Here is a 21985-nt window from a genome sequence, read left to right as displayed (position 1 = left end):
TGGAGCAGCCCGATGTAGGCTTTTTTCCATCGGAACATTTTCTCTGTAAAGCTCCCAGCTGTCTGATGTTTTTGTTTTTACTACCTGGAAATTACCCGTGTGTGTGAGCGCTTTAATTTTCCGTTGAAGAAGACGAGTTACCTGGGGGGGTCAGCCCCGCCATGGCGCCCCTACTCTCACACACGCTCCCCGGTGTGTCGGTCTGACTGAGGGCTCCGATGGACGTGAGCAACGGCCGGACCTACTGCGTCATCCCTAACGCGAGACACCGGTGACCGACTGTCGGCTGCACGCAAAACAAGCCTGGTCTTGTCCCAACGAAGGTTGTCAAGGTGACAGGTGAGGGTTGTGCACGTGACAGGGATGACAGGTATATGCTGAGTGAATTGTGCTGCATTCAGGTCTTGTTTGGAAAGTTGTAAGACGTTTTCAACTGGAAAAGAAGACTGTAGTCAGGTTTTTATGATATGTAGGGGTCCTGAGATCCCTTGAGTACAACCTAAAAATAAAGTATGCAACATGTTTTTGTTATTCAAAGAATAATTTTCCATCATTAAGGTCAATAATTTAATCTTTGTTGATCCTAAGGTGGTTAGAAATACATTGAGAGTGAAAATGCTGGAATATCTTTTCAAAAAAGCGTATACATTGTAAAAGTTGTAGTTCCTAAAGTCTCTAAATTCCCTAAAAAGTACAGAGGGCATGACCTCAGTGTCCACCATGCACCGACTCTGCTTTAAAATCCCCTTAATGTCACCAGTTACCTTCATTTACATGAGAATGGTTGGCTGAGCATGCATCCTCTTCTGCATGACCCTGTTTACCGCTGCACTGAAAAATGAATGATTTAACAAAGCAATCACAAACTAAATACAATAGTAATTGATTAAAACAGCCACAAGCTAGTGTGGGTTTAAAGTGACTAATTGCAGAATGGTAAATGAGACTGGTACACTAACAGCAGTCCTGGTACCTGAAGCATCATTTAAATGAGGTGCAGTAACTCAGCTTATAAGGCATTTGAGAGTTTCAGAGCAGCAAAGGGGAAATATTAACACGATACATTCTGACATCAATAAACAAACACCTACAATAAACAAACACCTACAGTCAAAATCACTAAAGAGCTAATTGTAGTCTACAGCATATGGCTTTTACTTTAATATACATGAACTCAGATGTAATACTAACAAAATATAGGCCTTTATTTGTTAAGTGTGGAAAACATGCATGTGATTATAGGGGAAACCGGATGTAATTGTAACATCCCAATATCAGAATTAATCAACCAATCAGAAATGAGTCAGAATCCTGAAACTCAGTGCACATGATCTGTGATGGTTCCTCTCTGCCTGCCAAAAAACAAACCGATGTCTCATACTCTTCAAAATTGGTTAACCAAATAGGTCAAGAGGCTTTTGAGTGATGACATCAAAAAAAAAAAACATGTCACAATTGCCCCCAGTCTCCCCTACAATACAGATAGTAATTGGATATACTTGAACAGGCCAGTTTGACAGCTGTGTTGACAAGCAATATGGATGTAAACAAGTCTTAAACAACATCAGAAAGTATTAATAACTTTGATTTAGTCATTGTTTAGTGTTTATCAATGCACCGAATGAGATACAATTATGTAGATACAGCAAGTCATTGCTTAAAGTCTTTAAACTGTAGTTGATAAAGTTATTCCCATTTTATGTCAATGTAGCATTGTATGCATGGAGGTACAGTAGGAGCTACTAGCTTACTAAGGCCGGCAAATTACTACAAAACCAGTTACCTGATTAGTTAATAAAGGGGAATCAGTTAAAAAGTCCTACAGTGGCACTGAATTGTGAACTGTTAAATGTGCTCATGTGATTTTTTTGTGTTAACTGATGAAGCAAAGAACAAAAATAAATGCAATTGTTACTTTAAAATTTACACAAATTTCAAATTGGTCCTCCATGGGATCAGTGGCACCCCCAGAAATTTTCCATAGGGGTGGCCAGATGGGGCCCCTGAAAATCTTGGGTTGGCACCCCAAAACCAAGAGCCATAACTGAAATACAGGAATTTGATTATGCTTTTGAAGTATATGGGCTAGTTGGAAACTATGTCAGTATAGAGAGTTAAGGAATTTCATACTGATATACTTTGGTTTCTCATATCACAGTTGATTGTACTAATGTTCTTAGACTAATACTGGTGTCAATAATGGTTTTGAGTTCTCAAACAACCTTGTTCTAATGTGTTATGTATCCGTACATGTTAGGTGATTCATTGTTCTTCAAATAGGCTGGTGGTCCTTTTCCCTAAAAAGACAAATATATAGCTTTTGTTTGAAGGTCTACCTTGATTAGAAGGAACAAAACATTTACAGAGAACAAGCCTTCTCAAGTTTAGGGGAGCCTCATGGGTACCCATCGAACCCATTTTCATTCAGATCTCTTGAGGTGAGAGTTCAAGGGACCCCTTTGAGAATTCTTGCCAATTTCTGGCCAAAATTTAGAGCTTTATTTAGCTCTCTTCCTGACAAGCTATGCTGACATGGTTGGTGCCAATGGATGCCTGAGGTTGTGTCGTTTCACAAGATACCTCTACCTTCCCTAGCTTAAAAAATGAGCATACCACAGCCTCTTAAAGACAGTAATATCAGCCTCCAGTTATTTTTAAGGTGGCCATGGCCCCCCCTTCCGACCGCCACTGCATGTGATACTGTCGTCCTGGGTTATAATAAACGTATTTCTTTGGATGACAAAAAATAGTTGTTGATAGTTTTGTGGTCAACATAAGCGTATGCAGGTATAGACCACAGAAGGCCCTCCTCTTTTGTCTTTATTAACTTTTCTCTGACCTTCACATATTGCTATCTGAACACGAAGAATAGCATTTTCAAAACTCCTTGAGATTTTTTTTATTTGAATGCATCTGCATGTATGTATTAAAACACTACAAAGGGCACTTGAAACTTTACCCCAGGCAAGTACCAGCAAGTTGTCGAGATTGCAATATTTAAATGTGGTGGGTTACCCTGAACCTAAAACACATGTGCACCTGAAACAGGAGAGACATCAGGCCTGGGGATTTTGCCATGAAGCGCTGAGTCCAGATGCATGACTGGCCAGAGACAGAGTAAGAACTGTGGCTGGGAAAAACAGCCTCAGACTAAACACCTCTCAAAGCAGACAGAGAAGAGAGGGGGGAGGAAAATCCATGTAAATCCTGCTAGTCCTGGAAATGTGATACAAGGAAAATAAAGTGGGCACAGCTGACTGAACTGGTAGAGCACAGCCTCCTTCTGCATTGAATTCCCCACATTCCGCCTGGGAGGTAATTAAAATGAGGAAAGCAGGGGAGAGAAGAGGGTAGTTGGGGGAATGGACAGAGAGGTTAGTTGTTGTTGTGTTGTTGACAACAAGGACCCCTTGAGATGCACAATTTGAGCTTTTCTCTCCTGATCCAGCACATCTACTGTTCTCTTTGCAAAACATGTTGTGTGTCGAGAGGAGATAATGGCTCTGAGTGTCCTGAAGTGACTGTACATCCATGCAACTATTGCGCACAGTAGTAGGGGATTATATGGCACAAGCATGAAGTTCGAAGGGTTGAAGGACAAAAGTACTTGGCACCTAGTCCGTTGGCAGGGGGACATGAGTGCGGCGGAAGCTTGAAAGCAACGTGGCAACTCTCCGCCGACCACAGACGGACATGCCCAGCATTCCTGTGGGTGATTATTACCCAGAAATCCTCAGAGTCAGTGAGTTGCCTCAGGTACCGATGCTGCTCATTTTACTTCTCAGACAGCCTTCTGACTGTGCAAATCTTCCCCCAGAAAGACAGCTGTAACCCCTTCTGTAGGCCCCGTCCTCAGACACTGTTCATCCCGATTTCTGGTATTTCCCTGTTCTGTTTTGTTGTTGTTGTTGTTGTTGGTTATATTGTCCTTAGTTCTCTAGGCTTAGGAGGCACATAACTACTTGTGTTTGGAATCTCTAGGCATCTCACGATTTGATCTTATTCTGAATCAGAAGGCTACGCTGCAGTTATAAAATGACTGATGCATCAAATTCTTTTGCCTCTGCACCAGTAGCCGTGGCCAGAGGCATTATGTTTTCAGGTTGTCCGTATCACTGTACAGCCATGTGTATGTATGTCCATTCATCAATACATCGTCCATCCCATTCTTGTGATCGTTGTATTTCAAGAAGGCCTTAAGGGAGTTGCTTCAAATTTGGCACAAACATCCACTTGGACTCAGAGATGAACAGATTAGAATTTGGTGGTCAAAGGTCACTGTGACCTCACAAAATGTGTTTTTGGCTGCGATACGCTAATTTGTACTCTAATTAAGACAAAATTTCAAACAAATGTCCAATAGGATATACTGATGAAGTGATGACATTTTATATGCAAAAGGTCAAAGGCCAACTTGTGACATCATAATGTTTTGCAAAAACACCTATCTGGCCATTATTCAACATCAGATCTCTGGAACAGAAGGGGAGACTTTTGGTCAGATACTTAATTGATGTCACTCATCTTGAGACTATGCTGATTGTATAGATCTTCTTTGTTGCCAGGGAGGGGGGAAGATGTGTGTAAAGCACTCATGTTTTTTTACAGACATGGATGTAAACCATTACTGCAACTTGACTGGTTCACGGATACATACAACCATGAGACGGTAGTTCTAGTTTTTCTTATATACATGATTTAGTTTTTCTCACTGTATGACTTCTACCTACTAGGGCTGCACGATATGCAAAAAAATCATATTGAGATTATTTTGACAGATATTGCAGTTGTGATATGAGTTGTGATTTCGGTGGGAAAAGTAATCTTTGCATTTTATTTGTACTGAACAAAGTATAGAAATGGTAACGATGTGATTTTTGCTGGGGTCGTTTGTACCAAACAAGTATGTTCCCTTACATCTTGAATATGATTTGTTGGCCGGAGCATCTCCGTAGCACCACAATGCTTCACTCATAATCGTTTACTAATGTTTTTTTTGTTTTGTTTTGGTTTTTTTTAAATATTTCATTTTAAGTTTTTCAATGTAGCATGAACATCACAACCCATTCCCTCCAAAAAAAAACCCCTCAATATAGAGACACATAATGATATGTTTTGAGACATTTTACCTTAATCAAAAAAATGCAGCCTCTGCAATTTGGATATTGCACTTGGCCATATTGCTATTTTAATAAGTTTCAATTAATTTTGCAGCCCTACTTGCTACTTTTAAAAAATAGCTTATTTGTAATGATCCACAGTTAAAATAATCAGATGAATTTACTTCCATTATCTTTTATTAATACAATAGTAGTAACACATGAAGACCCAAATGTTAACGTTCATTACGTTTCACCAATGCACAGCCTGTTCGTACAAAACTGTTAGGGGCAATCATAATGTCGAGAATTGGGATATTACTTTCTGATTATTGTCTTTTCTGCATCAAGACATAATCTGTCAAAAAAGAATTGCAATGCAACTAAAAATCTATTTTTTCATCCTCGTAACTAAGGTTGGCAAGGTGAAGCACATGTTGAATCGAAGCACCTGCTGTGTTTACAGAAGACTCTGGTTTATATCTCTTTCTTTTCCACAACTTAAAGCCAGTCATGGACATTACTGAGAGGCTAATCTTATTTGTAGTGACACAATATGGCCATATGTATATGTAACTTGGCTCATAGTCAGGCCAAACATGGAGTTATCATCCAGGCACACTTACAACATATGCTGTAACCTAACAATAATGTTATGGTAAAGATTAGGGATGAACTGCTCACTGGAATGCTATCTGTGCTGATTCTGATCCTATTAAGCAAACTAAGTGTTGGCCAGACGTGACAGTTTCATGCAGTGAGAGATATAAAGATTTTGAAAGTTTGTAAGAGAGCTCAGATACCTGAGTTGATGTGCTGGAATAAAGAGAGAAAAAAAGTTTGTTCATCTCTGGAAGAGATAGTTTATTTTAGTTAAGTCTCTGATTTGATGGGTGAGTGATTGTCTTTTGTTTTTGTTTAAAGTGGTGAGTCAGCCATATCTGCTTCACCAGCCAATTTTTGTCCATCTTCTACTGTAACTGTAAACTAAACCTAAGTTTGTTCTTTAAAGACCTCAGAGTCTCAAGAACACAAGAGTCCTTTTGTGTTCTCCTTTGTTGAATTAATTTAAATTCAATGGTTTATTGGTACAAATTTGGGGGAAACCCTCTCCATTGAAGGAAATGCCTCAGTTTATAATCCTGTTGACGCCTTGAACTGGATAATATTGCCCTGTTAACATTCAACAATGGAGCTATAACGCAGCTGAGTTGGGGGGTTTCTGCAGCTCGTGCAATCAGAGAAGTTTAAAGCTGGTAGATATTTAAAATGGCCAAAAACTCCCAGTAAAAAACATTCTTCCCATATGAAGCATGCCAGACTGATCGCTGCCAGTGCAGCTTGAATTTCAGCCGTTTCCAATTGTCATTCTTTCTCATGGGCAAAACACACAACACACATTCACACATGCACTGCACACTTTCTCATTCACTCAGTCAGAGAAATCTTTAGGTATGTGTTCTGCAGACTTAGGCTACTTTTTTTTTTACATGTCTGCAAGGAATTATGCATGGAAAAAACGGTCTGTGCTGTAAATGAAAATTAGGTTCTCTGTTTAGCGTCAGATTAAAACACTCTATCATGTGATTTAATTGCCTAGATACCATATAACAGGGGTGCAGTGCAGCCTCTTTGTCATGCAAGCCTTCAGGTAATTCCCTTTTTCTTATGACCTCTCTATCTTTGTAATGTTTACCACCACTGTGATTTTTTATGGACTGAGGTACTTGCATACTGACAAGTTTTGTGAGACTGGCTGATAACCTTTGTCATATGTCATCTCCTGTCCAACTCGATGACTCACATCCTTCTGCTCTGTCTCCAAGCAAAAGAACTATGAACAAGAATAGTGCCAGCACCAGTTATTACACAGTTTCTCTTATGCCTAATTGATTTCTGTTTTTATCACTGCAGGCTGTGGGCGGGTTGGCAAGTTTCTGAAGACTTGTTTGTTGACCACATATGCAAATATCGCCACAATGAGTAAGTCTCCTACATTCTGATCCTAGACAGACATTTAGAGCATGGTTTCCACACAGCATGAGATAAAAACAGACACTCAGACCAAACACTATCCCTGAGGCCAAAGCCTGTGCGAGCTGCTGCTCCAGACACTGTCGGGTGAAGGATTGGTTTTCGGCGTTATGGAGATAGGGCTCTGGTTCTCTCCACTGCCCCGGGGCTGTATGATGTCTGTCCAAGCTACACAAGGAGAATATTTTGTCTTCATGAGTTAGTCCAGCAGAGGCAGAGCTTGCCCTGAGATCAAACATGGGAATAGGCATATCAAAAACACTGCAGTCCTTCCCTGCCTCTAATACCCTGTCACGAGATAGTCTCAATACAGCTGTAGTCAAAGATGACTGACTAATTGTTTGCACACACCTTTTAGCGCAGGACTAAGTGCAAGGGGCTCATATCTCTCTCTTTCTGACATACGGACATACAGAGGCCATCCATTATCTAATCCACACTCTAATTGTGTATTTTTCCCAACCCATTATCCTCTTCAGATGAGAGGCAGGCTCTCCACTCTATAATGAAGGACCTGGTTGCCCTCCAGATGACACGGCGCCAGCCTGTGCTGTCGTATGACAGCGGCAAACCCAAGGCACCGGCCCAAGCCAACAGACAGGTGCGTTAAAGCTGCAAAACATTTCAGAAGAAGACTTAAGATGGTTTGGAAGCTCAAGCTTGTGTAGAGTTTTCCTCATGAACCAGGATTTAAACTCAGGAACAATAGAAATGGTGCTGACTGACAGGGTAATGCTTTTGTTATTATCCAGGCTTCACATAAGTCAGAATACTCAGTTATTTAAGTTGAAGCTCGAACATCTTGGTCCCATGAGAAGGCACCCATGTTATGAAAGTTTTCCTAAGATTAAGTGAATCTGAAGTGGTTTTAGTAGTGTTGTTCTAAAGAAGCAATGTAACAAGGTGTTTAGGGAGACCCTGAAACCCAAAGCTCTCAGGTTTAACCCCACAAAACACCCATGCATTTTGTTATGGTGCCCCTCAGCAATAAAAGAGGTTCAGCTGAATTCTCAAAGTAGAAAAAATCTAAATAAAACGTATAAAATGTATAAATGAACTGTGGTAAACTTCTTTCCATCTTACCAGCACCCACATTTCCCTGCTCATCTCTTTCGCTGGCTCTAGGGCTATAGCTCGAAGCTACTGCAGCACCTGCAGTGTTTGTTGGTTCAGTGCTGTCACAGCCTTTTTTCTCAGTTTTCTCTGGTCATGTAGCACCAGTTTAATAAGTATCCAATATTTCTCTATTGCATGGACAGCCCATATTTATGAAAAGACCCTCTTTCCGGCAGTGAAATACTTATTTGAGGTGAGGTTGATGCGTGGTAAACCTAGCAGGCAGTGGATGGTCTTCTGTCCACAGCATAAATCTTAAACCCTCCATTTGCACACAGTTGCATAGCTGTGGAGAAAATTAAACACATTGGGAGAGATTTGTCTTTCATTTGTAGTAGGAGTGACGCTAAATTCAGTCAGGGGGGGCCTTAAATACTGACAAAATAATGTTTTTCTTCATGACTAGAGGTTTGTCGACTCTAGAGTTTAGATTTCGGACCACTGCTATAATAAAGAACCATATAATTCAGTATCACCCATTCAAGTGTGTTCTTGTTTCTTCCCGTATTTCTTCTAGCCCACACAGTTAGCTAATTTAGCGTAATGACAGACAGATTCCCAAGATAGCCACCTACAAATTCATTAAATCCAGTTATTTTCAGCTTCTTCTCTAAAAATATATTCCGCCCGTGTGGAAAAGTGGCCAGTAGCCCATCCACCCTCGCTTTCTACCGCAGCTGCAGCCTCAGAGAATAGCCAAAGCAGACAACTCCAGCAATCCAGTGTTTTCTTAAAACCAAAGATTGTCCCCCTGGGAGAGACAGTCTCCACCATTTTCCCACCTCAATAACTTAGGTTTGGACTTGTTATAAGTGGAAATGGGTTTTTACAAATTAAGTAGCAACAGAGGAGGTGCAGAGTGAAATGTCTTACCAGCAAATGTGTGAGGCCAACATGTGAAGCCAGTGCATGTGCAAATCAGTATTTAACTCTTTCCTTGTGGGAAAATCACATCTTTGACAGTTATGATCGTCATTTTACTTATTTTTTTAGTGTTAACGTTGACCTTCCTGTTTCTGTTTTCTCTCAGGACGATGTGAGGATAAAGTTTGAATTCTCAGGCGAGCGGAGGTGAGCTTGGTTTTTTTACATGCATGTTGTGTGGTATGTGTTGGTATTTCACAAACATTCACAAATATATCTACACGCAAGTCAGAGAGAGCATAAACGCACACCAGAGACATAAACACACTCACCCAGGCATGCTGCTCTTGTCACATGTTCCAGTTCATGAGAAAGAGTACATCTCAGACTCCACTCCAGCACTTAATTCAGACTGGTATGTGAGCTGGAGAATAAAGGGGAAAGGACTGTGGTTAGCTTGTGGCTGCCAGCGCAAACCACAAATATGCAAGGTGTACTTAGAGGAATCTGCACGCACTAAAAAAAGCAGCTTGTGTGTATTTTGCCTGCACATGTGCATGTAAGTCAAGAGGAGTTTCCTTCACAGCCGGTACAAATCTCTTCATAATCTGTCTGTCTGTGTGATTTCTCTGTAGGATCCTGATGTTTGGGAGGCCCGTGCAGTTCGATGAAATCCAGCAGAAAGTCAAGGCTGTCTTTGGCCAGCAGCTAGACCTGCATTATATGAACAATGAGGTAAAAGGGAGACGCTGGAACCTTTGCTTCTTTGAATCTTTGGTATTTTTGCTTGAAAAATGAACTAACCGGTAAATCAATCATGGAAATAGTTGCTGTTTTATTTAGCATTAATGGACTTTCAATCGAATTGTTTCACAAAAATGTCTAAATATGAACGTGTGTGTTTCCATAGTTGAATTGAAAGGGAATTTTCATTTTGGTCCTAATTGTTGCACATATCTGCATGTATATGTGCGTCTATGTATGTCATGTATTGATTAAATATTTGTATATTTGAAAATGCTTCCAAAAGCCTTTGTATGCTTGTGAATCTTGATATGTGACTGTGCATATATGTTATTGATTGTATGTTTCAATGTTTTTCCTTTATCCTCGCAGTTGTCCATCCCTCTGCGAGATCAGGATGACCTAGACAAGGCAATCGACCTGCTGGACAGAAGCTCCAACATGAAGAGCATCAGGATCCTGCTGCTCACTCAGGAGCACAGCAATGTGAGACACACACACACACAAAAGCACACACACTTGGTGCATAATTACAGCGGACCATTGCACCACTGATATTTCTTCACCACAGAGCCATGTTGTGTAAAATCAGAGTTCCTCATTATATTTACATTACACGAGCTGGCCAGGTGACACAAAGAGGTTATGTGAAGTCCAGATGGAACTACATTTCGAGAGTATCTAGCTTCAGTATTGTACCTACAAAGACTACGGCCAATGGCCCATTAGCACGTATGTTTTGCGGTTATGTGAGAGGGAAAACTCTCTATACCAGTAAGTGGAGGTGGTCTGTATTCGTCATTAAAAAAAGGAAACTGGAAAATCGACAGGATAGATTCAAGACTTTATTTAGCCAGTTAGCACGTCAACAACACAACCCAATGTTGAAAGAAAAAAATTATAATTGTCATGTGAGTAAATTGTAGCTGGAAAACAAACCCAGGTACTGTGCTGTTGCTAGCTAGCTAACTTAATCTATAAAGTTGCAGATTGATTGATGGGGAGATGTTATGGTATTATGAGTTGAAATTTGTTGGTACTAGCTCACATAAGCGTCTCATTTTGCTTTACAGAAAGAAAACATGATTGGGATTTGATACAAGAACATAAGAATATTTTTTTTGTATTTTTTATTTCTTTTTTTTTTAACATATATTGGTAAACAAGTGCACTGTATGACAACAGGACTTTAATCATATGTTGAGGTCTTTTTAAACCCCTTGTTCTCCCTTTTTCGTTTCAACTGCAGGCCTCCTCCCCCTCCCACCATGTGCCATGCAAGCAGGTGAGGATCAAGTCCTCCCAGTCCACTGGAGACGTCAGCACGGTGTATCAGTCCTCCGAGCCCAGGGGGCACCACCTATCAACTGGTACATGTCTTCACCTGTCATTCAGACTCCTCTCTGATCTCTCTGCAGCAACATGATTCACACACTTATTCACAGATGGATACACAGACGCTTTGTTTTTCTCAGAAGCCTCAACATTTTGTTAATATTCAGTTGCTGGTAGTTCAGCTGTCGTGTTGTCGAACTGTCGAACAACTTCTTTTTCATGACCTCGATTTCCCTGTCTGTCGCCTTCTCTCTCGCTCTCTCTCTGGCTGTTCTTTCTTTGGCTTCCCCTTTTAGCAATGGGTCCACTTCCTTTTCCTGTTCACTATCACTAGATGATGCCTGCTGGATGGCAGCCAGTCAAATTACAGAATGCTGGTGGTGGACCAGTGGCCTGGTTTAGGATGAAGTAGCTGCAGGAGGGCTTGAGAGCTGGACTTTGACAGCACCAGGCCATAAATATTAAAGTCAGCTCCTTTAGGTCAGACTGGAAGAAATCAACACTTTTATTTGGAGAGAGGGCCTTACTGAATATTCAGGGGTTTTTTGACAGTCATGACAGCATTGTAACAGAAGGTTCGCATCGATGTAAGGTGTGTGAGTCTCAGCTACTGCATGTTTGCTCTTGCGCTGTCTTTACATGGGAAAAAATTAAATGTTTGTTTCAGATGTTCTGCAAAGCAGTTTTTCCAACTGATGCCCCTCAAAGCACATTGCTGCTGACATTTTCATGCACATTTCAGGCCTCAGGCAAAGTCCAGATATTGTTTTACATACTATTTTCCTTTATTCTCGTAACTGATGTCTCATTACAGGTTCTCAGAACACGGGGCGTAGCTCACCGCCTCCTGGCTACGTACCTGAACGTCAGCAGAGGATCGCCCGCCAAGGTTCATACACCAGCATAAACAGTGAAGGGGAGTTCATCCCTGAGACCAGTGATCAGTGTGTGAGTCATAGCTTCACTATTAATGGGGAGAAAGCCACCTTAAAGTGGGAATCATGTGGTGTGTTTATGACCTGAGAGACTGTTGAGATTTGATCATATAAACAACTCGTCCTCAAAGCTGGAAGCCTTTTCCCGTTTTCTGAAGTTTTATTGACATTGTGATAGCCTTTCTGGAAAAAATGAAATATATAAATAAATATAAATTCCATTTTAGGATGGATTTTTCTCACTGAGACGTGTGTACACAGCACATGTGCATACACACCCTTCATTTTTCATTGTGCCCTGTGCAGGTGTTGGATCCCTGGAGCAGTGCAGAAAACTCTGTCTCTGGAAGCTGTCAGTCTCTGGACAGCAACTCAGACAGGTGAGAAACAAACTGCCAGGAAGTCACTACTCATTACATCTTTTATTGTCTTTCTGTTGCATTCCTATAATTGGTGTTTGCAAAATTGAAATTACTGCAACCTGCTCCGTATAAAAACCTAAATACGGTCTCTTAACATTTCTTGCTCTTCTTCCTTTCTTCTCCTCTCTCACAGCCCCTCACTGAGGAAGTCTCGCATGCACAGAGCCAAGAGTTACCCTGATAATCGTCAGGAGTGCTCAGGTGAGAGCAGCTAAAAGAAAAGCTTCTTCCAACATTTAATTTTCCCAGTAACCACACGGAAATGCTGTGTTAAAGCAGTGCACTCACATCTTAGGGGATAAAGCATTGTGACAGCCACTTTCAAACTTCTTTTAAACCTTCAGGACACCATGGTGGAAGATTTCAATTGTCTATAGGTTGCAAGTTGTGAGAGATACATTAAAGTTTGTGTTTATAGCAAACTATGAACATAATTACTTGTCTGCCGAGGCCTTATATAAAAGCTAAGGGTACAACATCACTGATTTGATAAAGAAATTTATGCAAACAGTGATTTCAAGTCCAGATCTGTCTTGTTTTTCATAAGTGTAAGATACAAAGGAGAATAATTAAGTGGCTCACGTGAATGTTGTGTGACTCTGTGCAACTGAGCTAAACTGGTTTTACTACAGCATAATCCTGCTGACATGTGACCTTTGGATATTTGCTTTCAGACAGGGAGAATCATGTGTATGACAGGGTAGCAGGGAAAGGAGGCACCTACCCTCGTAGGTACCACGTCTCCCTGCATCACAAGGACCACAGTGAAGGTAAGACAATTAGCGTTGTATCAATTGTGTGACTTATTCCTAACACTCTCTCTTTGCACTGTTTTCTCCCTTAATCTCTCTTGATCGTCATGTGATATTTGACTTCAGCCAGCATCTTTCTCACTCTTCTTCAGGCCGACGGACGTTTCCGCGGATCCGTCGCCCCCAGGGCAACCTGTTCACTCTGGTGCCCTCGCGCCGGTCGCTCAACGGCAGCGAGGAGAGTTTGGGCAGCTGGCAGCTGGTCGATGCTCAGGGCAGGCTCCGTCCCCAAGATCGTTCTGTTCCACATAAGTGTGAGTGGTGATCTAGATAAACCCTTTACAAATTGTCCCTCGGAATATACACTTCCTCTTTTTAGGATGATATAAATTCTGATGAGATAAATAGATGATGATGACATTGCACTGTTTAAGGGCAAATACCAATGATTCCTTTGTAAACTGTACCATATGCCTCATTAAAAATGCGCAACAATTCAGAGTCAGATAAGAAGATTGTAATGCTGCAACTGTTGATTATATCTGCACATTATTTTCATGATTAATTGATTATTAATTGACTTCATAGTATTTTAAAAATTCTTATTGCAATTTCACAGATAAGCAGTTTCTTCAAATAGCTTCTTTTGTCAAACCGACATGTTTATGACTAAAATGATAAATCAATGTCAAAAATAGTTTGCAATTAATTTTCTTTCAATTGACTAATCAATTAATTGACTAATTGTTGCAGCTCTAGAACACAGATATCAGTTTCAACCTTGTGCATTCAGTACAGAGATAGGTTTGTAGTAGTAGCTTACCACAAAGCCTGGAAGCTGAAGGAAACTGTCTGCTTGTGAGGAAAAAGTTAAAATATTGTTCTTTGTGATGTGCAGGACATGTTGTTTATTTCATGTAAAAACATAAATGAGCAGCTGAGTTTGTGTGTGTGTTTCTTCAGCACCCAGTGCTCCGATGACGTGGCGGCGGGGGAAGCTTCTGGGCCAGGGAGCGTTTGGACGAGTTTACCTGTGTTACGATGTGGATACTGGGAGGGAGCTGGCTGCCAAGCAGGTCCAGTTTGACCCTGACAGTCCTGAAACCAGCAAGGTGAGAAACTAACAAAGATACTTAAAGGTATACTAAGCAGGATCATCGGTTACTGTTTGTTCACCCCGCTATGTGTGTATTTTTCTCTGTTGTGTCTCTTTGATGTCCACAGCTTATGGTCTGGCACCTGGTTGCTACCTTTTCATAAAGTCGCAAACTCACCTGAGCGTCTCAAACACAGTAACAAGAAGAAAATACAGGCAGAGGGCAGAGTCTGAGAAGAAAAATACACCGTCACACACTTCTAGTGGGTCATAAGTGACGGTTGAGAGGAATTACTTGTGTATGAGTCTAGACATTGTGTTTTGAAAAATACAGCATAGTATATCATTGTGGTTCTCATGTTTTCACAAATGCATTATGCTCTTTTCTCTTTCCGGTGCTATTGAGAACATTTCCATTATTTCTTGTGACATGCCACTTGTTACTTCTTCAGCCATAAAAAAATGTTTTCATTGCTGACATCGCATGCAATAATGAAAACAAGTCCCGCTACTTCTGGTTGCACATTAAAAAGCTGTTTTGGTCAGGAAATGGTGTCTTTTCCTCAATACTTTTACAATTTAACTCACGGATGATGACATTAGAGTCTTTTGTAAAATACCAAACCACAATTTGTTGATTAACAACAAAGCATGACAGCGCTGTGACTGTAAAAGCACAAAAATGACCTCATATGTTGTGCATGTTAACTTTTTTCTGCCATTTAGCTGGAATGCAGGTAGTTACCACAACTGACTGAGCATTTCATTTATAAATCAACTATCTTAGAAATATAAGTTAGTTTCTCAGGTCAGGTGTTGAGCCACAAAATTTTTATTTTATCCCCTGACACAGAAATAAAATAATCAGTCTGCAGGAAAGAAATTGAATAACTCAAGAAGTGGAATGTATTGAAGAGGTTTTCTTTCCTCCCTCCACCCCCCTCTTCCCCATTTTAATGTGTTTTCCTGTCGTCCACAGAGAAAACATGCACTGTCACTTCCTGTATCTGAATGGAGGCGAGAGTTGTTGGGGGAGCGGTGGCGGTGAGGGGTGGCGGGTCAGCGTTGCCTTGGCCTCCCGTCACCCCCTCACACGCCCATCCTCAGCTTGCAGCAGATGTGAATCAGTTGCTTCTATTAAGCCGGCTTCTGTGTTGGGACTTGGGGATTACTTTGACTTCCCCCTCTCTGTCTCTCTCTGTTGTGGCCTCATTCTCTGATGTAAACACAGGAACTTCTTTTGGGGAACTGCGCTGTTGGCTTTCATTTACTCTCTGCTTTAAGTTTCACTTTTGGCAGACTCCACACGCAGCCATAAATCACTGTGTTGCATCCCTCTGTTTATGGTTACATTTGTTTGTCATCAGTGGTTACAGATATGACGGAGCCTGTGGGGCTCCACTGTGTCCAGAAAATGCATTTTGTGTACAAATGAAAACATTAAATCAGCAAAGATGCATTGTTCAGACATGACAGCTTTTATGTTTAATGTCTAAATCTTAACTGTCATTTCCCTGCCTCTCATTGTTTCTGTGCAGGAGGTCAGTGCTTTAGAGTGTGAAATCCAGTTGCTGAAAAATTTGCATCACGAGCGCATTGTTCAGTACTACGGCTGTTTGAGGGACCACAATGAGAAGACCCTCACTATTTTCATGGAGTACATGCCGGGGGTGAGTCCCAGCAATTTTAATATCATGGCTTCAATCAGGGTTCAGTGAAATTATTGTTTTCACAAGTTGGAACCTTGAAATCAGTTCAGTAACCTCAGTCTTTGTGTCCAGTCTAATGTTATGATGTAACTAAGCCAGGCATATGAGCATGAAATAAAGACAAGAGGAAAGCAAGACTGACTTCCCATGACTGTAACATTTTGTACTGATATTAAGTTGGCAATTTAAGCATTCAAAAAGTGGTTGGACATGCTTTATCTATTCCTCCCAACTGACATTATGCCCAAGGTTTATAAAATGAAAACTTTTTCCTTGCAACCGCAGACACTTTTCCAGGAACCTTTTTAGGAACTCAGCTTTGACCTCAGTAACCTTGTTTCAGTTTTGGAGCCTGGGCTTTAGTTTTATAGCCAACATCTTGACAAGACTAAAAGAAATAGTGAGATAAAGAGACAGTGGGAGATGAAGTTATGTTCTGAAGCAGTCAGCTTGGAGTCAGATCAGATTTTCTGAAGTTTGAGGTCTACAAATAATTGATGGTAAAGCAGATCAACTCTACCTCGTGTCTGCATTTCTGGAATTTTTATCTCCCATCTGCATGTCAGTTCAGGCATGACACAAATATGCTATACTACATTGGAAACAAATGTTTTTAATCTTTTATCAGTCTTCTTGTTTGTTTAATCACTGCTGTTCTACGGGTGTGGTGAAATCACAAACACAAATGTGATAAAGGAAAATTTACTCCCTGATTTAGTTTATGAGGTTCGTTCCTGGGACTTAAAGAGCCTGTTTATATTGGTATTTATACTGGTATTTTCATGCGTTATGGGTGATCCATTCACAAGTGGACAGCTCTAAGTCTGTCTGTTCACACCTGGCATTAGAATGCATCTCCACATGCATCTTGAGTGACCATGTGTTGTTTTTAACTGAGTCTGCCCGCACACACAGTGACAGGGCTAGCTGTTAGCATTAAATGGCTGTCACCTAACGGTTTTAATGGGTTCAGTGACAGAGTGGTGTGATTCTGGTGTCGGTTTGAGATTTTCAGGATTGTTTTACAGCTGCTGCTGTGTTTAGATTGTGCTCACCAGGCAGATGTTGAACTAACTGTTCGCCAGGAGATGAGCGGCTCTGTGGACAGTCCTCCTGGCGCAGAGTCAATAAGTAAGGATGCCAGCTGAGTAGGCAGTCCTTCAGTTTGACCCAGGACACATTAGTATACACACTGCTGAAAGAATGTGCCATACAAGGCCCAGATCAACTTCAAATGTGGTCTGAGAGATTGGATCATAAGATGCATTGAGGGCGCGTTTGGTGCATTCTCACCTCTGCTTAGATCTGTTCACTTGTGATCTTTTCACCCCCGACGCACGTTTATACCATGTGTAAACAGGGCCATAATTTCTGGTACTATTGGGTCAAAAAGGGCCATCACATTGCCCATACTTTGAACACATCAAATATGTGTTTCATGGGCCAGGTTTTATCTTGGCTCCTTTACTATCTGTGTTCCTGGTTCGGACCTTGAATGATGGGAGTCATTGGTGGTCTTAAACCCTGGATGTGTTCACAGGCCGTGTGCTGTTGTGTAAAGCACATGCTTTCTTCCTATCAGGGTTCAGTCAAAGACCAGCTGAAGGCCTATGGGGCACTGACAGAAAACGTGACCCGAAAGTACACAAGGCAGATCCTGGAGGGCATGTCCTACCTGCACAGCAACATGATCGTACACCGGGACATCAAAGGTAGTCCTGATAAACCGCAGCAGCTCGACTATATCACACTGTTTAGACACTAGATAAATGTTTAGACAGTGTTTTAATATAAAGATGTTTGTGTTTCACAGCATGTGAAAAGGGTCGAGTAAGAGTTAATATTTACATGTTCCATGTCAACTCAGGTGCCAACATCCTGCGGGATTCAGCGGGCAACGTGAAGCTTGGAGATTTTGGTGCCAGCAAGAGGCTGCAGACCATCTGCATGTCTGGCGCTGGCATCCGCTCTGTGACCGGCACCCCCTACTGGATGAGCCCGGAGGTGATCAGTGGAGAGGGCTATGGCAGGAAGGCTGATGTCTGGTAAGACCAGGAGATACAGATTAAAGTTTGATCATAGCAAGTGTTTTTAGGGACAGAGGTCATTGTTGAGCTAAATTAATATTAGCCGAGAAGTTCATCCAAAACTTCAATTCAACATGAACTGATTTACAAATACACAGTGTAGATTTCCATGTCTTTGCCTTTTTTTTTTAAATCAAACTTAGAGGTTATTTGGTAACAAGATGCTGCTATCACAATAGTGTATTAGTACATTGACATGCAGTTTTGGTGATTGGAAGAGTACATGCCTTCCAATAGAAGCACATTTTACAAATGAATCCATGAGGAAAGGCGACCCTGAATAGGATAAGTGGTCACAGATAATGAATGAACGCATAATAAATGAACAAGGACACTAAGTAATGGTAGATACTGTAAATACAAAAGAGAATTTTAATTGAGTCTTTTAGACTTAAACTCTTGGTTGTTAATGGGATCTAGAAGCACGGTAACTACTCTGATAATCTAGTGGCACAAACCAGTGTTGTAGTCAAGACCATCTAAACCAAGTCTAAGCCATGACCAAGACTCAAGTGTATCAAGACCGAGACAAGACCATAACAGTGCAAGTCACGCACTGCACACACTTAGAATAAAATGTGGAACATGCAAATCATAGGCACTCCTCAAATTGATCTCCAAGATCTACAGTTCCATAAAAACCCAACAGATAACATATTGAGATCCCTCCTCTGTCACCTCTTTTGTTGCTATACTGTTTACATATGTGTATGTGTAAGTGTACCATAAAGAAAACATTGTAGGCAGGCACTGCAGAGATGAATTTTCCTTTGTTTTCCAAGCGCAAAACAAGTAGAAAACAAACAAAGGAGCTTTATTTAACACTCCTGTCTTTTTTTGTACAGGCCATTTAGTAATATCCCCTGCAGTTGTGGTCTTGATCGCCGTTGAGATAAAGTCTAGAGTTCTCTTTGACTGAGACAGAGACAAGACTGAGTAAAAATGCAGTTGAGACTGTGACCTTCAGAAAGGGGTCTTGAGACCGGTCTTGAGGACTACAACACTGGCACAAACAATTGAGCATTTTTTGCTTTAAGGGAATATATGTAGCTGCTTATACTGCTGAAGTGTAAAACTTGTGTGACTGACAAACATGCACATACACAAAAGCAGACACAATTGCTTATTACAGGTTCAAGCAACAATTTGATGAAAGTGACACCTGCATATCCCTGTAGTCAGATTGAAATAGGGACAAAGGTTATGTTCATGTCGGGACTGGGTAGAAATACTTAACCTTTATTCAACAAGATCGTTTTAAGTCACCAGGGGCTGACTGGGTGGGACTTGTGAATGTGAAAAAGGGAAAATACCAGCATCTTAAACTTTAAGTGGCAGAATCTCTGTACTCTCAAATGAGAAAGTTTTTAATAAAGCGAGGAGCCTGCTACCACACTCCCACACTCAGAGCAGACTACATTCCCTTACGCAATCTGTGATTGGGTGGTGACCCAGCAGGAGAGTGATGTGATTGGCTGAAGGCCAGTCAGACAGGTTGTAACAGAGGTTGGTATGTTCCAGGTTCTCAGCCCAGGCTGGAGGGGGAGTAACGCTCCCAGGAGGTCTTATACCTCCCAAACAGGTGGAGGGGCGAGTGTGAGAGTTTCCACTCAAAACATTCCTGTAAAGCTTTACTGTTGAGCAGCTAGTTTGTTGTATTTGTTTCAGTTTGTTATGCGGTTAAACTATAGCAGAAACAATCCTGCATTTCTTTTACAGGAGCCTTGGTTGTACGGTGGTGGAGATGCTGACAGAAAAGCCTCCATGGGCTGAATACGAGGCCATGGCGGCCATATTCAAGATCGCCACCCAGCCCACCAACCCACGGCTGCCCTCGCACACCTCCGACCAGGCACAGGACTTCATAAGCTGCATTTTTGTGGAGGCCAAACACAGACCCAGTGCTGAGGAGCTGCTCAGACATCCCTTCTCCCAGATTCTGTGCTGAAACCTGCCTAGTTTCTGAACTTTAACCACAGAGTAGCCTCAGCAGTATCTGTAGCTTCCTGAAAGCCATCCACGGCAGAAATCCAGATGGTGAACTGGTCTAGAAGTCAGTGTTTAACCCACTGAACCTCTGCCCTTCTTACACAAATCCAAATAACAAGGCAGTCCGACAACAACTGTCATCAATGCCTTGAAAACCAATGCCAGTAAATGCTCTTACAAGAGTCACCACCAGGGGGAAACCAAACATTAAGTATCTGGTGGGCTGCTGATCTTTCTCAGATACAAACACGCGCACACACTCCAAAGGCAGCATCATTCAAGTCAAGCAGTCTCCAAAAAATATCCTCTCCTGTGTTTACATTCACACGTTGGGCAGTTGTGAAAAACTGAAGCCAAGGAAGCCTCACAGTGTTTGACATTTAAACATCTAGCTCAGCACCATTTTAAAGCTACAGGTCACCACAGTGTGAATTGGTTTGTTCTCTCATTTCCACTTCATCTCTGTCTCGTTTTAAAAAAGAAAACCCTTAAACTAGAGCTCTGTTGAAACAGCTTAAGCTATTAGTGAAGCACTTTGCAGTTCTGACTGCATGTTTGTGTAGATTGAGTGAAATAGATGAAGCAACGATACATGGAGACGTGTAGAGTAGCTACACTGGAGTTTAGTAGAGCAGTAATTAATGTTAAACACACCAAGGTATTTTTTGGTTCGAGCCCTACATATTTTACCATGGTCTAGTAATCTTGCAGGTAGAAATTAAAGGTACACTATGCAGGATTGTCTGTTACCATTTCGCCTGCACAAGCGAAAGTAAAAGCCAACCCCAGATTCACTTGTTTGGCGTTCTGCCTCACTGTATTTGCGTATTTGGGTGCTGTGTCTCTTGGATGCCTGCTGCTTACTGTCTGGCACCCAGGCGCTACCTTTTCATAAAACCCTGATCTCACCTGAGCGCTTTGGGGATACATGGCCATAAATATCATGAGCATAGAAAACAAGAAGAAAATAGAAAAATACAGGCAGAGGACCAGAGTCTCTGCAGAAAAATACAGCACTGCACTGAAAGTGAGTCGTAAGTGATGATTGAGGGGAATTACTTCTGTATGAGTTCATATATTGTTTTTAAAGAAAATCCTGCATAGTATATCTTTTATAATAAGAGCTAAATACATATGTTTCTCCACTGATAGTACCTTCGGTGGACCTTTATGTCTGTTATGTGTTTCTGTTACATTCAAGTCACAGTGAGAAGCATCTGTTTCCGTGTAAATAATTACCTGGTGATCTTTGATTTGTGTTTAACAACACTTACTGCTGTGCATTTGGATGTAAAACTATTCAGTCTACTGCACAGCAAAAAGATTTTTAACTCTTTTAAATTTGCAATTACACACAAATATAACTGATGACTTTTTAAAAAATATATATATATATGGTTCACAACGTCATTACCAGCTAGCATCTTTGCTGTACTGTTTTTCTTGGTTGTACAAAAATGGCAAGGACATATCTTGTCCAGCTACTGGGATAGAAAATACAGACATAAATTGACAAACTTACTACAAAATCTTTATTTTATTTTTTTGGTTCATAGTGCAGCAAATGGGATTTTTTTTTTCTTCGTCCAGATGGTCAGAAGACCAGCGCAGTGGTTTAAGATTTATTTTTCAGAAAAACAAATGCTTAGCTCTGTGGCTTAAAAGTAATTGTAACATGAGAGGCACAAACTGAGGCTTTGCAGCTACAACACCTGATTTAAGTCAAAGGCTCTTTATTTTCTCTTGCTTCACTGTTTCCGTTCTTCTACCTGTAAAACTAACCAGTTGAGTCTTGGGCTGCCT

The 21985-nt window shown here is 41.1% G+C and overlaps 1 protein-coding gene across 1 annotated transcript; it reads left to right on the top strand.

Moving 5' to 3' along the window:
* Positions 1 to 199: 199 nt before the first annotated feature.
* On the top strand, positions 200 to 20670 carry map3k3 (mitogen-activated protein kinase kinase kinase 3). Its single transcript, XM_033645150.2, has 17 exons — positions 200 to 339; positions 7014 to 7082; positions 7613 to 7734; positions 9280 to 9320; positions 9749 to 9848; positions 10230 to 10343; positions 11107 to 11227; positions 12007 to 12140; positions 12434 to 12507; positions 12683 to 12750; positions 13224 to 13319; positions 13454 to 13615; positions 14265 to 14413; positions 15936 to 16067; positions 17689 to 17818; positions 17974 to 18151; positions 19913 to 20670. The coding sequence occupies exons 2-17, from the start codon at positions 7079 to 7081 to the stop codon at positions 20139 to 20141; spliced, it is 1854 nt and encodes a 617-aa protein (XP_033501041.2). The 5' UTR covers positions 200 to 339; positions 7014 to 7078; the 3' UTR covers positions 20142 to 20670.
* The last annotated feature ends 1315 nt before the right edge of the window (positions 20671 to 21985 follow it).

Source organism: Epinephelus lanceolatus, chromosome 18 (genome assembly GCF_041903045.1).
Source record: "Epinephelus lanceolatus isolate andai-2023 chromosome 18, ASM4190304v1, whole genome shotgun sequence".
In the NCBI taxonomy this organism is placed as follows: Eukaryota; Metazoa; Chordata; class Actinopteri; order Perciformes; family Serranidae; genus Epinephelus; species Epinephelus lanceolatus.
The sequence above is the reverse complement of the archived record's forward strand: the minus strand, read 5'-3'. Positions and strand labels throughout refer to the sequence as shown.